At 47.1% G+C, this 15,257-nt stretch overlaps 1 protein-coding gene and 1 long non-coding RNA gene across 5 annotated transcripts in view; one reads left to right on the top strand and one right to left on the bottom strand.

Annotated features, from left to right (window-relative positions):
• The window catches only part of LOC120825236 (multiple PDZ domain protein), a 31,052-nt gene that overhangs the window by 13,506 nt on the left and 2,289 nt on the right, over positions 1–15,257 (bottom strand). For all 4 annotated transcript variants that reach the window (XM_078080628.1, XM_040186745.2, XM_078080629.1 and 1 more), the window contains exons 4-21: positions 13,626–13,841; positions 13,426–13,494; positions 13,193–13,315; positions 12,980–13,063; positions 12,473–12,580; positions 12,281–12,383; positions 12,013–12,104; positions 11,639–11,840; positions 11,403–11,477; positions 10,869–10,948; positions 10,571–10,717; positions 9,411–9,596; positions 9,123–9,284; positions 8,598–8,807; positions 8,061–8,207; positions 5,770–5,893; positions 3,932–4,130; positions 958–1,332 (exon numbers count right to left, since the gene is read on the bottom strand). In XM_078080628.1, the coding sequence (XP_077936754.1) occupies positions 958–1,332; positions 3,932–4,130; positions 5,770–5,893; positions 8,061–8,207; positions 8,598–8,807; positions 9,123–9,284; positions 9,411–9,596; positions 10,571–10,717; positions 10,869–10,948; positions 11,403–11,477; positions 11,639–11,840; positions 12,013–12,104; positions 12,281–12,383; positions 12,473–12,580; positions 12,980–13,063; positions 13,193–13,315; positions 13,426–13,494; positions 13,626–13,841 (2,702 nt within the window). The remainder of the gene's footprint in view (positions 1–957; positions 1,333–3,931; positions 4,131–5,769; positions 5,894–8,060; positions 8,208–8,597; positions 8,808–9,122; positions 9,285–9,410; positions 9,597–10,570; positions 10,718–10,868; positions 10,949–11,402; positions 11,478–11,638; positions 11,841–12,012; positions 12,105–12,280; positions 12,384–12,472; positions 12,581–12,979; positions 13,064–13,192; positions 13,316–13,425; positions 13,495–13,625; positions 13,842–15,257) is intronic.
• Positions 511–4,728, top strand: LOC144383396 (uncharacterized). The gene is made up of 2 exons (XR_013450744.1): positions 511–1,290; positions 2,070–4,728. It is a non-coding gene; the product is annotated as an uncharacterized LOC144383396 (long non-coding RNA).

Here is a 15,257-nt window from a genome sequence, read left to right as displayed (position 1 = left end):
GATTTACAGTCTACCCGTAGCCTCCAGATGATCCACTATAGCTGCAAATAGACCTGAAAACACACGCTCTGCCAGGGAGGTCACAGGTAGTGTCTGTGTGTGTCTATAGAAATAAATAAATGCGTGTGACTCTTTCTATACACACACACTGTATATATGCGAGCGTGGGTGTGTGTGAAGGAGCGCTTTTCATGAATATATTTAACGGTGGCGGGCTGTAATAAGCCCACGGAGGTGAGTGATAGTGGTGCTGTCTGCGCAGCGGGAGCCTATAGACATCCAAGTTACAGGGGAGAGCAGAACAATTGGTTCCAGCAGCGCTGAGAAAGAGCGCGGACCAGGACGGGGGGGTAACAAGGCAGGAGAGGAGAGGGAAAATGAGGCGGAGGGAAAAAAAGACCAGAGAAGAGAGACGGATGCGGGCACAAAAAGTGGAGGCAGCGAGAGAGACAAAGGCGCCGTGTAGCGAGATAAGGGGGCGGGAGAAGAAAAAGGAGGGAGGCCGAGGCAAGAAGACGGAGAGAAAGCAGCAACAGACAGAAGCCAAACAATTCATTTTCGCTGACACTCCGCACTGAGATTCATGAGTGAACGGCTAAATATAACTCAGAGATTCGACATCCGGAGGAGGATTTCGCCTTCGCCACAGAGGGGAATGGAGACGGGAGAAACAGGAGACTGGGAGAGGCTCACGCGGACACACGTTGTTCCCTCCATGGATACGGCTAATTAACACGTCGGGTAATAACTTAGGTCATTAGTGTGAATTAGGCTGCAGGGTAGTGGTAATGTCTGAAAGGAACCCTCGCTGCGACGGAAATCAGACCCACAACAGGCCCAACGCATAGAATGTTTTAACCCTCTGAAACAAAGCGGAGCCCCTAGACGGGTTTATCCTGCACTCCGAGGCCCTGAGTACAGACCACAGCCGTCTGAGGCCTCTGGATCCTTACTCACCTCGAGGCGGGGGCCGGCCCCGTGGTGGGGGCGGAGGCGGGGGCCGGCCCCGTGGTGGGGGCGGAGGCGGGGCCTTTGAATGGCGCTTTGGACGAAGCGGCGGCTCGGACTGCTGCAGGATCCACGACGGCGGTTTTGAATTTGACCGAGCCGGCGGCTTTGAGGGCGGGCGGAGCGGCGGGCGGAGCGGCGGGTGGAGCGGCGGGCGGAGCGGCGGCTCTGAGCAGGCGGGGGGATCTGGCCGAGGCGAGCTCCGGGGAAGGGGTCGGCGGGGTCGGCGAGGAAGGGGCGCTGTCTGCTTCGATGGATTCCAGCGGGGGTAAACGCAGACGGGTACGGTACTGGTCCACCTGATGGGCCGGCACATGGGTTATGCTGGGGGGGCGTGGGAGAAGAAGTGGGGGGTGGGGTGAGACATTCAAATTATTAGTATGGCTAACTGTTTTCACATTTGCTGAACTTTGAGGCACCAAACAATGGCAAACGCCTTTTTATAGAAGGCAGATGTTACTACTGACATCGGTGACATTAGCGGCGTGCGTCTGTCCGCGGCCCACATGGCATCGGGCAGCAAACAGCGTAATATTTGGGCTGGCCTGTTATTGCTGCATGCTGAAGGGTCACCAATGGTTGCGGGGACTTACTTTTATTGCCGGTTTTATACTGCCATTGACATCCATCTTAAGTAATTAACATAAAGTAAATGTGGTCAGAGCTCACCTCCATCTGGATTCCAGATTCACAAATAGACACTAGCTATAACAACTATACATGACTTAAGAGAAGGGAGCGCTGGAAGCGCCTGAAGCTGTGGATAATAAATGAAGCAACCTGATTCCAATCAGAATTAGTGATTAATTAGCAATTATTAACACTATTTATATTGCAGACCTGACCGATGCCCACTGGCTTCAGGGCTTACTTTCTTATGTCAAATGTTATACAACAAAATGTTCCATTTTAATTGGTTGTGCTGGAGGTGGCACAAAGTATATATTTCTATTGAGCGTTTACTGTCACACCTGTAGGTCAAGTTGGGCTTCTGTCCCGTCTCAATGGTTGTTTTGTGACTTCCTGTTTCATTTTGATAATTAACCCTCCTCTCGTTTCAGGTTCCTGGCTCTTCCTCATGTGTCACCAGTCTGATTGTCTTCCCTGATTCCTGATCGTGTCCACCTGTTCCCACACTTCATGTGTCCTTATAGTCTGCGTCTCCCCCACTGTGTGTCACGTCCGCCCCAGGAAGGAGTCAAGCCCAGGTCGCACTTTATGCTCCTGTTCTACAGCTCCTCACGTTTGTTAAAGTGCCTTCAATAGATTCACTTTTGATATTTCCTCAACAAGCGAGAGTTTGGCTTCTTCTTTTCGTTCTTAATCCGCTCGCTCAGTTTTTCTGGAGCATTTTCCATTTTCTCTCTCTCTTACGTTTCCAGGGTCGTCCCTGCGTTTTTTGTTGGACAATAAAACCCTTTACTGAACCTTATCTCTGCGTCCGAGTCCTCACCTCGAGACCTCCCTGACAGATTACTAAGAAATTCTGACTCATTACAGTCCCAAACACAACTTTTATTAAAAAACAACAACCATGCTTTGCATGAAGCCAGATCCATGCAAGCTACGGTGAAACAACATAATTCAAGTGAGGTGTCGAGGACACCCTTACAGCCCCACACCCCTCCCCCGTCCTCCATTGTTGTGTGACGCTACCATGCTGTTTGAGCTGAAAGCGCCAATTCCTGTCACGGTGGCAGATTGAATATGGAGGTCTTCCGCGCTAAGCTGTTGTGACTGAGCCATGTGGACAGCCTGTCGCGTCTCAACAGACGCAGTTTGATAGTGACAAGCCCTCGCCCGTCTCTGTCGGCCTCATTCTGAGGCTGCCAAAGCAGCTCATCTGCCTCCACGCCGCTAGTTTGTCTGCAGTGCTTGTCAGGGCGAGGGAGGCAGCGAGAGAGAGAGTGCGTGAGGCTGAAAGAGGGAGACGCTGTGTGGTTGTGTGTGTTTTGTGGTGCGCATCTATGAGGGTCTCTTTAAAGCGCTCTTTTATTCAGAAGCACACTGTTCAAGGTGAGATGAGGGATGAATTATTCAGAGATGTTTCCCATAGCAGGAAAAAGGTGTTTCTGGAGGTTAGACCATTGAACGGCGGTGTGTGCGTGTGCATAAGTGTGTGCGTGTGCCTGTAAAAGAGGGAGAGAGGATGAGAGACACGGGGGGGGGAGGGTCCCCAATGAGCCAAACAAGCATTGTCTATGTGCAGCAGTAACTGCTGATGTTATAGAGCAAATTAAAATGTACCCATGTGGCCCTCGGGCAACATTTAAAATTTCATCATCGCATCTAATTTAACACGACTGCAGCATCTTAGTCAACTACGAGCGCAGTGGCAGAAAAACAAGGCGCTTGATGGAAATCCAGAAGTGGCCCAACATCGTTTATCCGCGCTGATGTGGCGACACTGGCTGAGCGGAGCACATATTGATATTTATGATGCACCATATACTCACAGACAATATGAGCAATGTTCAATGGCAGTTGTTTTCTCTAGTGGATCATTGCTCTCTGCGTTCCCAAAGGACTTTTCCACAGTGTTTCAGAACGAAGAGCTTGTTTTTCCAATCAAGGAGGTGCTTAAAAACTGGCATTTGGGAACGTGCACGTTTTTTTTAAAGTGCCCAAAAGTGTCCTATACTTTGATGCTGTTGCTGAAATGTTGATTTGGGCCGGTTTAGCCTAAAAACAAGCAAAAACGGAAGAATTTAAAATAACCAAGGGAGTTAACAATAGATTTCATACTGTGGAATCAAGACAGAAAGATTATTCAAACATACATAACTTATTTTTACTCAAATGTCCACCAAGCAGTTATGTTGCAGTTTTACATCCCCATTTGTCCAGAACCTTAATGGTTTTATGCAATGAAGACGTTCATTCCATCCCGTAGTGTCACTGCTGTCAGTGAGCGGCTCCTCACCTGATCTCGGGCCCCACGACCGAGTGCCTGCGGAGCGCCGCTCTGGCCCCGGCGTTGTTCAGGTTGGTGGTTGGCTCTCCGTTGATGGCCAAGATGGCGTCCCCCACCCCCAGTCTGCCATCCTGGCTGACAGAGCCCCCCTGGACCACGCTGCGCACCAGCATGCCTGAGCCGTCCTTGATAGCGCTCACCGACATGCCTGCCAACACACGGGCGCACACACACACACACACACACACACACAGGAACAGACACACACACACACACAGGCACAGGTGATTGTAGGTTCTGGCTACGCTGCTCTGACTACGTGCCAAACCGACAAGACAGTCGCCCAAACAACACAACGGACAGCGGGCATAACCAGAATAATAAAGACCGGCACGGAGACGGATTAGCACGCAAACATGGGCGCGCGTGTTTGACATTTACGGAATCATCCGTCACAGAGGTCCACATTCGCCGACACCCACGGAGGCGGCAGGTGACTGCAGGGGAAGCACATGCCAGTAGCACAAACACCTGACTTTGGCTTGATCCAATCAGACGCTAGGCGGATTACACAAACACAGCAGACAAACACACACACAGGAACACACACACAGGAACACGCACACGCTGCTGGCAGGGAGCGCTACGACTGTCGAATTAGGTAACCCAGTCTGCGGCGCCTGCATTCCTACTTCGCTATTGGGGGACTACACGACTCCACCACACTATGGTCGTACAGAATTTGAAGTTGGTCAAAGAAATGACTTTGAGCATGTCTTTTTTTGATCAAATAAATCGTTTATTGATTGTTTTCGTTTCTTTTGGTATTACATTCAAATTACAATACAATCATAGTGCCTGGAATACACGGATGAGGACGCTGACAAGACAAACAGAAGACACACATTTGATGAGAGGAAGACTGAGGAGAGATAATTCCTACTAATATTTACTTTAACACAGCATCAAAAATACAGTTTTCATTTTTTATGATTACAAACAACTGAATAAACTCCTAACAATAATTCTCACATGAAAATCCATTGATCTAAATCTATGATTTGACCTCAACAAAACGTATCTGTGGTACCACAAACGTACAGTACGTGGAAACGCGTCATGCCATTCAAGAACAAACAGGCAATTCTAAACAGGCTGTTTTGAGACGAGCAAGGCAAGAAAGAAAAAGACCTCATTATGGTCCGTTAAAGCTTCTCCGTTAACAACCTGCTCCACAAAGCCGAACAGTCCTTGTAGTACAAACCAACCACACACTGCACAGCATATCCAAATATGGGCATTTACTCATAGGTGCACATTGGATAGAATTGTACTACAAATAGTACTACAACAGTATAGCTCATTCTGGCCTGAACAGAACATCTGTAAACCCTCCACATACCTCAGCAAACAGACCTACAATATTTTAAACAGACAACCAAACAATGCACTGACACACAAATGACAAATACATATCTCAAACTTCCACACAAACACACACATACACAAAGTAGTGTGTTGAGTTTTATTCCATGTGCTTTGCACAGGGCCCTTAGATTAAAGTGCAGAAGCGCCTTACGCGCTGCCACGTTTAAACAACCAATAAACTCTCAACTAGAGTATAAACACAAATGTATATAGAGATGAATATATACGTGTATGCACCCTATGCTATCCTCTCAGACACACACAGTAATCATGTCCCCCGCTGAGCTACAGGAACACATCACTTCACCACTATTCTTCGGGCCGGTCTTCATCACCGCCGTCTATTAGCGTCATTATTGCCGTGCCGGCGATGTACACACACCAAGACACCATCACCATGAGAACGACGGGGAACATACCAAGGCTACGGTTGCCCCGGACAACAGTGATTGTCCTCTCAAAGCTGGTGCGCGGGGGCAGAGGTGGCGCCCGCTGCCTGTAGTCGTCCTCCATGTTGTGGAAACGATGGCGCGGCTGGTTTTCCTGCAAAAGGGATCACAGAGGGCATGAGGAAGTAGCGGGCGCTATTGGATGGATTGTCATGTAACTTCCTTCAGGTAGGGTTGACTGACTGTGGAGATCCTCTCGCTCAGCCTCTTGTGTTTCCTGCTAATGAGCCCATGTCAGCACGCTAAAGTGCTCCGGTAACCACGGAAACCTGCAGTTCTGCAGAATACTGCCAAAGGGTCTAAAAAGTTGCGTTCTCTCTACTGGGTGTTAGGCGACTGCTTTGGTTGCATAAGGAGCCGTTATTGCATAGAATTCTATTAGACAAGGACCTTACTTCTAACCTCATGTATCATCTCAGTAAACGTTGTAAACACGAGTTTATGCTGGTTTCATGTCATCTTGCATACATTATGTTCATTTAAATGGTGGTTGATTTAGAGTCAAATAGACCATGAAGACAGGTCACTGCTACTACCAGAGTCCTCTACAGCCATCCATGTCCCTCCACAGCGTTCCAAACAAGGTAACTTCCATCAATCGTTGCATAAAAGCCAAGATGGCCCCGACCATAATCCAATATGGCTACGGCTTTATAAGAGAATTCTACAAACCAATAGGGAACGTCACTACGACTACGTTAGTCACAGTCATCTTCTATACCACTTGAGGTTGCTACTATTGTCCTTAGTAGAGTTTATTCCATTTTTGAAGGCTTGTATTTTTACCAACTGGTTGGAGCTAATTAACAGAGCTTACTTTGGTCAGAAGTTGGTGCTACAGGAGATGCAGGACTCTAATCTGCCCAGGAAACAGACCGTGAGAGCAGACACAGCCAATGCGTCATGCAAGCTAAATGTTTCGACAAAGGGCTCATGTGGCACATCAGCTCTTCAACAAAGGCAAAAAGCATCAATGGATAAAACGTTTTTTGAATCTTGCGTCTTTAGCTTTTCTTATACGATACTTGAAAGGGAATGGAAACATGCTGCTGTGAGGTAGAATGCATGGCCCACAGAGTTGCTAACAGGGATGTAGACTCTTTTTTCACTATGTTTGGGTCCTGAACCAAAGATATCTAAGGGAGGCACAAAAGGAAATTCATTAAATAATAGTTTGTAATATATAATAATAATAATAATAGCCAAGAGACCTGCTGGGATTGCAGATTTTCTACTAAATAAGCTCTGACCAACATTATTGTACACAAAGTAGACTCAACAATTCCATGAAAGGTACCGCATAGTGCACTAGTGTCTGACCTACTATCATCACAGCCAATAACAGTTATGTGATAAAGAAAAAGATTTCAATAACTATTAACTCTGCGGGGAGAAAACCTTTGCAGTATTTCTGAGATGTAAAACATGCAGAGTCTTCATTGGTCCCCCGGGCACTTCACAAAGAAAAAACGGGGCAACCGGGAGAATCGACTTTGAACCAGAACGTGCAAGAAGCCCTGAAGTTGTGAAGCTACCTGTGCAACAATCGTTGATGAGAACACGCTCACTCCTGCTGCTCTGGGTCCCTCTGTGTGTGTGTGTGTGTGTGCGTGTGCGTGTGCGTGTGTGTGTGTGTGTGTGCTGCACGCCCTTGTCCCAGGCAGTAAGCACTTTGCAACGGCGTTCTTTGGTAATTAAGCAAAAGTGAGAACAAAAGGGCTGCCTCAATAGGATCGAGTTGAGACCACAATGGAGAAACAGCGTCTTTGACAGAGAGCACTTTCTCTAGACCTGGCCCAGTGATACTGATACGGCCGACTCTAAGCTCGCCGCTGCAGAAGGTGAAGGGTGAGAACAAACGCTGTCATGGTAATCTCCTTGGTGCAGCTCAAAATGGCCACGCACAGAATCTGTTTTTTTTGTGGTCATGAACAACGCTTTGAGTGATTAACTCCAAACTGTCAAAAGGAAAGACGCTCCCGCCTGAGTCCAAAGGTTATACGCATACAGCTTTTTATTCATGGACGAAATTACAGATATGGAACTGTCAAACGTATTTCAGATCTATGTTTGCTAGATTGTTTACACAAATGAGTGTAATATAAAAATAATCTTCGGCACAGAGCTATTTGTCAAGCCGACTACCTTTGACTGTTTGGTGGATCCAAGTTCTACTAGTTTTATAAACCACAAAAAAGTGTATGTGAGAGTAACTTTCCAGCAACATCAGTACATCATGAATAGGTGTTTTGCTTACATACCGTTGAAGTGTAACACGGCTCGGAGTTGCAGGTGTTGGTGTTAGCCTCCGTTGCCTCGTCTAGCAGGCTGAGCTCAGAGTGGTTGTCATCGCAGGAAGCCCGCAGGCTCCTCTCTGAGATGGGCGTCAAGCCGCCGCACAGTTCCAGCTGAGAAAGCAAAATTTCACAAAATTGAAACTAAGCACTTCAAAAAGGAAACTAAATTGACCATTTGCGCAAAAAGTGAGGTGAAAGAAGGTGACTGTGAATTAGACCCCCTCCCTTCCCCCTCTCTCTCTCTCCATCTGTAGCGTGGTCGAGCATTGTGTTCATCTCTCAGCTGCATTAAAAATTCAGACAGCCTGTAACTGGATTCTCTTGTTGCTTGTTACTAAGCCACAGTCCACCACAATAAGGGGAAGTAAGGCTTTGCTGTCAAGCCAAAGACAAAAACAAAATGATCCTTGCCATACACACCTTGCTTTTCTCTTCCCTCTAAATTGTTAACATTACGTTGGGAGTACAACTTCCCCGTCCTGCCATCATGTCTTTACATACCGGCAGTGGTTTGGCAACTCCAATGTGGACGGGGCCGTAGCCGGTGGACTTCAGGACGTACACGGCGTAATCCAGGCTGGAGCCTTCCAAGTTATTCTCGTTGACGAACATGAGCCGGTCACCAGGCAGCAGGCGGCCATCTTGATCTGCCACACCTCCGGGCACCAAGGACCGGATTACCAGAACTGTTTTGGTGGCATCTTCAGGATCCTGTAATAAGGATGGTGGACATAGAAAGACAATTTGAGATGGATTAGATGCATCACGTGCTACATGGATGCAGGTAGAGGGCAGAATAAAAAGGGACCAGTGAATGTTGTGTGTCTCACAGAGAGGCAACCAGCTGCAGTAAAGCTCTTGTAGAAAACGTTCCATCTCAAATGGTTCAGCACGCAAATACCCAGAATAAATAATAGAGGTGCTTCTCTAATGTCTTGGCCCAATCCAACCTGACACAGCTACTCTTAGACCTCCGCCTATTGCAGTCGGCTCTTTCTGCAGAGGGGCTATGGGCATGGCGCTGACCTGGTAGTCCAGGATGCTGAAGCCCAGTCCCGACTCGCCTTTCTCCAGCTCGACCACCTGAGCATCTCGCTCCCACATGGCCAAAGGAGGAGACATTGGGGGCACGCCGCGCTTGGTGATGTCCTCAGCCGTGGGACAGGGGATGACACAACCCTGGTCCAACTGGGACAAGGAGAAAGGAAGGAGGGAGCTTTTTCAGAGGCTGTGTAACATATCTAATGAGGTTTATACTGTTTTACACCAATGCTTGACCCCTCCATTCACCCTTTCCCCAATGTGTGCCATCACCTTGTCGTTGAACTCAGCCAGCAGCTCTTTCAGGGTGAGATTGACGTCGTCCTCGTCTTCCTCATCACTGCCTGGAACCGTGGGGGGTACAATGTGGGAGCAAACCAGACAGACGTACTTCGGCAGCTCTTTCAGAACATTGACCACCTCCTTATGTGTCTCTCCAATGAGAGGGATCCCATTCACCTGCAAGAAGGATACTCTATTTACATGTGTATAGAGGCCAAGTGTAATTTTCCCTCAAGGTCGAGTTATTTTCAGTCTTTGGATGTCGAGCAATTGCCGGCCACAGTACATCAAGTCACAGCAGGGACAACTAAAGCCGGAAGCGGGGACTAAACCGAGCGAGGCTCATTTACAAACAATGTCGTTGCCATGCAGACGTCGTCTGTGGGAGATCAAAGGGGTTGAGCTGCGACACAGCGCGCAAAAGAGACACCGAGGACACGAGACCCTTTGCAGTGTTTCCTAGACGGCGAGCAAAAAAAATACCAAAGTTCATCTGAGTGGTTGTCATGATGACCGATAGGCGTGAACCGGCTGAGCGGAGGGGGAGAAGAGAGAGTCACATACACCCACCACTGTAAACTGTGCAGTGTTAACTGGAGTTGTTTCAGATATATGTCTTTGAAATGCAATATGCGAGAAGGGGACATGGTCACTGTGATGTCACCCGTCGGTTTGTTGACTACGGAGTTTGCCATCGCGGACGTCACCATCTTAGTATTTTGCAACCAGACAGTTGGAGTTAAGTACAACCGAATACACTTTCGTGAACTGAAAACACACTGTGAAACGGTTCTAATATGAAAACAAAATGAAAAATAACAAACAGCTACAAGGCCAACCAGTATAACACTAAAGTCCAGTACACTTTAATACTACGCTTATACAGAAAATGAGACGAACAAAAGTGCCCCTCTGCTGGTGACAGTAAGAAGAATTAAGTTATTAAGTTATTACTCGTGACTACTCCATTACTTCGTTGTAGTGGTCAGTGCAAAACCTCTGAGTGCATCTGGGATTTGCTGGAGGTCAGTTAAGTTTAAACGGGGGTTGGTCACAATGCAAATGGCCGCCGCTCCAAGCATCCTGCTATGTGGATTTGAATGTCAATGTCTGTATCCTGGCTAGAGTTGAGTTGGAGGCGAGTCGGTTACCTCCAGTATCTGGTCTCCAGTAAAGATCTTTCCGGTTTGGCCAACGGGGCCCTCGGGTAACACGGAGCACAGGTAGTGATGTCCCGCCCGCGCCTCCAGACTGATGCCGAGACCACTCGTATCACTGAAACGCTCCAGCTGACACACCTAAAGAAGAAGGAGGGGTTTTCTTCTCTAATTTTGGAAATGACTTCTAATTACTTAATACTTGTCATTTAAAAAAAAGAAAAACATTTAGATTGGTACAATGCTAATAGACTTTCTATCCATGTCGTAGATTTTAGCCATGGAGATGTACCATGACTTCATATCGCTGTCCGACTGCATTCTGCCACCTCTTTCTGAGGTCCTCCTCCTCGGCTGAAGTCAGTTTCACACCTGTGAAATGTGCAAACACATAAAAGACTCTCAGCTCACATACACACACATCGTTCCACACTGTTCCAGGCCCTAGATGATCAAATCAATAAAGAAAAAACCACTTCATTCTACTTGTGACAAAACAATGTCACACACACACACACACACACCACAGGCACATTCACACCGTTTGTGATTATTGGCATACGAATGAGACCTTGCTGCAATCAGGGCTTATTTGGCTGTGCTCTCTAATCAAGCCGAGAAAAAAAGCTTTTCTAAATGAAGCGGCATATGCAAGCGGGGCACGAGACAAATCCTCCACAATGATCTGACTTAGTCGGATAAACACAAGACCAAACAAGACTATAAATAGACTCTTCAAAGAGTTTTCCATAGTCCAAGTCCAATCCATATCCAATCCATGTAACACTCTGGGTACCCCGATGCGGTACGGGAATTGGGAGCTTACCGTTTATGTAACTGTGTCGGGGACGTCCGTTGGCGTAGGCCGCTCGCCGGGAGATTTCACGCAGGGAGCAGATTCCTGGGAGACCGGGTGTGGGAGGGTGGGGACAAGTTTTGAGCCCACACATACCTGGATCCAAACACTCAAAGCGTTGTTCTATTTTAAGCAGGAAGTTATTTCAATCACTCAGCCCTTGGCAGGTAATACCTGTGGATCACTGCTGGCACAATAAAACCAACCTGTCTCTTGAATCCTGTTGAGGCCCAGCCGGTAGCGGTTGCCCTCGTGGAAGCTGTGGCAGTGTCGGAGAGGGTGCAGCGGAGGGATGTGACTCGGGCGGACATCCTTCCTCAGCAACCTCAGTCGGACCAGGGGGCCCGTCCTCCTCAGCACCTCCAGGGCGCGCTGCTCGCTGCAGCCCTGCAGACTCGCCCCGTCCACCTGAGGGGGGGAGGGGACGAGACAACGTATCAGTGAGGAGCACGGGGAGAGAGCCTGGAGGAACTAGTCAAAGATGCAAACCGTTACGATTTGGAAGGGAAAATATTTCAGACCACAAGGTAGGCTGTTTGTCTCAAGAGTAACCAAAAAGAAGCTTCCTGCAAGAACTCACAGATAAGATGATGTCTCCGATTTTGATGCGTCCATCTTGATCCACGGAGCTGCCTTTCACTATGCTCTTCACTGTCACACCAGCGCTGTAGACTGTGATAAGCAAGAAAAACTAAGAGGACAACATAGCGTCGATCGTGTAAACGCAGCTTCGTACTCACGCATCATCAATGATGCCCCACATACGGCAGGAAGCATTTAGCATTCTTAACTTTGTTTCCAACCAAGCTTCCACCCAAGCTGGGAATATTGATGACTAGCCCATTTACCTGAGTTTAGGTCACCTATGTAGCTTGAAATGGTGAATCCCAAGCCCCGACTGTTCTTAGTGAACTGCACGCTGAACTCGCATTCGTCCCTCGGGTCGTTGTGCTGGGAAGAAGCACATTTTTTTTTTTTTTAAAAAGAAGTTATTTTAGGGGATTTTAAAAAACCTTTTTTGACTTTTTTCTATTTCAAACCTTTCTGTCCAAGCTGTCCTGGCTCAGAGCACGAGAGGAAAGGTGGTTGTCCGTGGTAACGTCCCTGGCAATAAGCAGCTTCACCTTGGTACCAGCATTTCGCAGCACCTGTGGTCATATGTAAACGTGGCATTACATGTCATAAATATTAAAAATGAATGGATCTGTTAGGCAATGCAAACTTCTCCACATGCTGCCAAAATAACAGCTAGCCGCCTTTGGTGTTTACGCCCCTATTGATCATATTTGGGGGAGTGGCTTTGGTGAATTAATTGGTAAAGATTTGACCACACTGGTCTTTGGTTTTCCGGTTGGAGGATTCTTACAATCTTGCACACTCTCTTTCTCATGACTACCAACCCTGCATGCAGGAGGCAGCTGCCCTGTAATAGTAACTTAGGCCCGTTTGTACCGTCCTCCAATATTGATCCCAGCTTTTCCCAGATACAGAGAGACAGGGTAAGAGCTGGTATCATCGTCACAGAGAAAGACATTTGAGACACTCACCTGTGCCACCTGTTCGCTGTTCATGCCCGCCAGATCCGTGTCTCCGATGCGCAGGATCTGATCACTGCTACGCAGGCGCTTGTCCTGGAGAACCCCGTTACACCAACATTAAACAGTTGAATATATTCAAAGGTTTAAAAACGTTTGCAGACTTTCCAAACACACTTCAGTTAAATAAAACTGGCTACGCAGTTGATTGGCAGGTGGATTTACCCTTCCAGCAGCTCCTCCAGGAAGTATGGTCTTGACCATGACCCCTGTACTCCGTCCTCCTATGATGCCGAAACCAAGCCCTTTCCCGTCGTTAATCAGCTCTATCATCTCCACATGACGCCTCTAACGTGGCAGCGGTTAAGAGGAGAGGTAGGGAGAAATAAATTAGAGTAGAATTAGCAAAAAAGTGATGAACATGTTGTTGTTAATCTACATCCACTTTTTGACTGTACCTCGTGAGCGATGGCAGACAGGTTTCGCCCCATCGACATGGTGCGGGAGATGCGAGGTGGGGTGCAGTACTACAAAAACAAAACGAATGCCATGTGTAAAACAAAGAAAGCATTATATGACATTGAGTGACATTACATTACATGTCATTTAGCTGAGGCTAATGTAACATCTCATTTTCAATGGGTATTTATTCTCGTACCTGCGATTCAGTGGGAACGCAGTTGTCTGGGTGGATGTCTGAGAAGGACAGATCCAGCGAGTCCAGGGAGGAGATGCTGTGACCGGATCTGGCGTTGATGGGCCCCCGGTCCTCCATGGCCCATGTGTAGGAGTCGCTGTGGCTCAGCGCCTTCAGGTCCAGCGCCACGCCGGGGCAGGGGCCACAATTCATGGACACGGATTTTGAAATCTTTCCCTGGTAGGATTGAGAGAGGAATAAGTGAGAGAGAAGTTTAAATCGTATAAAATGGAGTGGATGCATGTTGGAGGAGATGGGTTCGGGGATGGGATAGAGATCAGAAGCACGATGGAAGGATTGACAAATGCGAGGGAAGGGAGAAAGACAGATTAGGAAGAAAATGGATGAGGGAGATAAAGCGATGGGGAAAGGGGATTGATGGAGGTGGAGGTATTAATTGGAGAAGAAGAAGATATGGAAAGAGAGAGAGAGGAATAGGCCCAGACAGTGATGGAGGGAAATAGAGAACAAATTGAAAAGGGAGGGCATTGTCACACAATGAAGAAAGATGTAGGACGGAAGATGAACGAGTTTTAACTAAAAGTAGAAGAATAAATACAGAAAGACGGGTTTAAAATTGAGCAGCATGGGAAAAGATAGGAGAGCAAGAACGCAAGGACGGAGATAATGGCTTCGCTTCAACACCACAGTGTCTAGAAGGAAGTTCTGATGCCTATATATGTTCTGCATGCTACTTCATTCTAACAGTTTTGACACTAGTTGACACAGAAATATCCCAATACTAATGAAACTGAACTTTATATAATAACTGGGACTTATTGAACAAACATTGTTTCAGTGTCTGTCCGGATAAAAATCCAGAAACCATTGACATGACCCAGTGCCGTGTTTCCTGGAATGCAGATATGCTGAATGGCTGGAGGCTCACACAAGGCACACGAAGCTAATGTAATAATCCTTGTCCACATCCTCTGTGTGTGTGTCTGTGTGTGTGTTAATACCCCGGAACTTTAGGGTCAACTTATTAAAGTACACCACAACCGGCATGACCATTACTGTTGACAACAGTGGTAGATGAAAGGAGTACTGAAAGAATACATTTAAAAGCTGTGCCATGAATCAATCCATTTCCCGAATCAACTAAAGCTGACGACATTCGTTCCCAGCCAGTCGACACCTGGATCCAATTTATTTGAACAAATCCGACAGCATCCAATCGATTTGCTGTAAGCAGAGGCAGTAAGAAAAACAAATGCTTCCAAAGATCCTTTTGTTTGTATACCAAACAATGGTCAACAAAGGACTTTACTCAGGACCTGATTTGGGACCTGAATCAGAACTTGACTGTATCATATTTCCTGTCTTGACCCTGAGCTTGACTGTCTTGATTTAGGATTTGACCTGGAAGATTCCTTGTCTTTACTCCAGAACTTGCATATCTTGACTCTGGACTTGACTGACTCAAGACTACAATATTTGTCTCTGAATTATAGTGGAGTAGAAGTATAACCTGCAGAAAATAGGAATATTCCGGTTGAGTACAAGTACAGAGATATCGTACATAAGTTACCTGTGTGAGAAAATGTACTTATTTACGAATAACTACTGGTTGACAAGGTCTACTACCTTGAG

This window comes from Gasterosteus aculeatus, chromosome 9 (genome assembly GCF_964276395.1).
Source record: "Gasterosteus aculeatus chromosome 9, fGasAcu3.hap1.1, whole genome shotgun sequence".
Lineage (NCBI taxonomy): Eukaryota > Metazoa > Chordata > Actinopteri > Perciformes > Gasterosteidae > Gasterosteus > Gasterosteus aculeatus.
The sequence above is the reverse complement of the archived record's forward strand: the minus strand, read 5'-3'. Positions and strand labels throughout refer to the sequence as shown.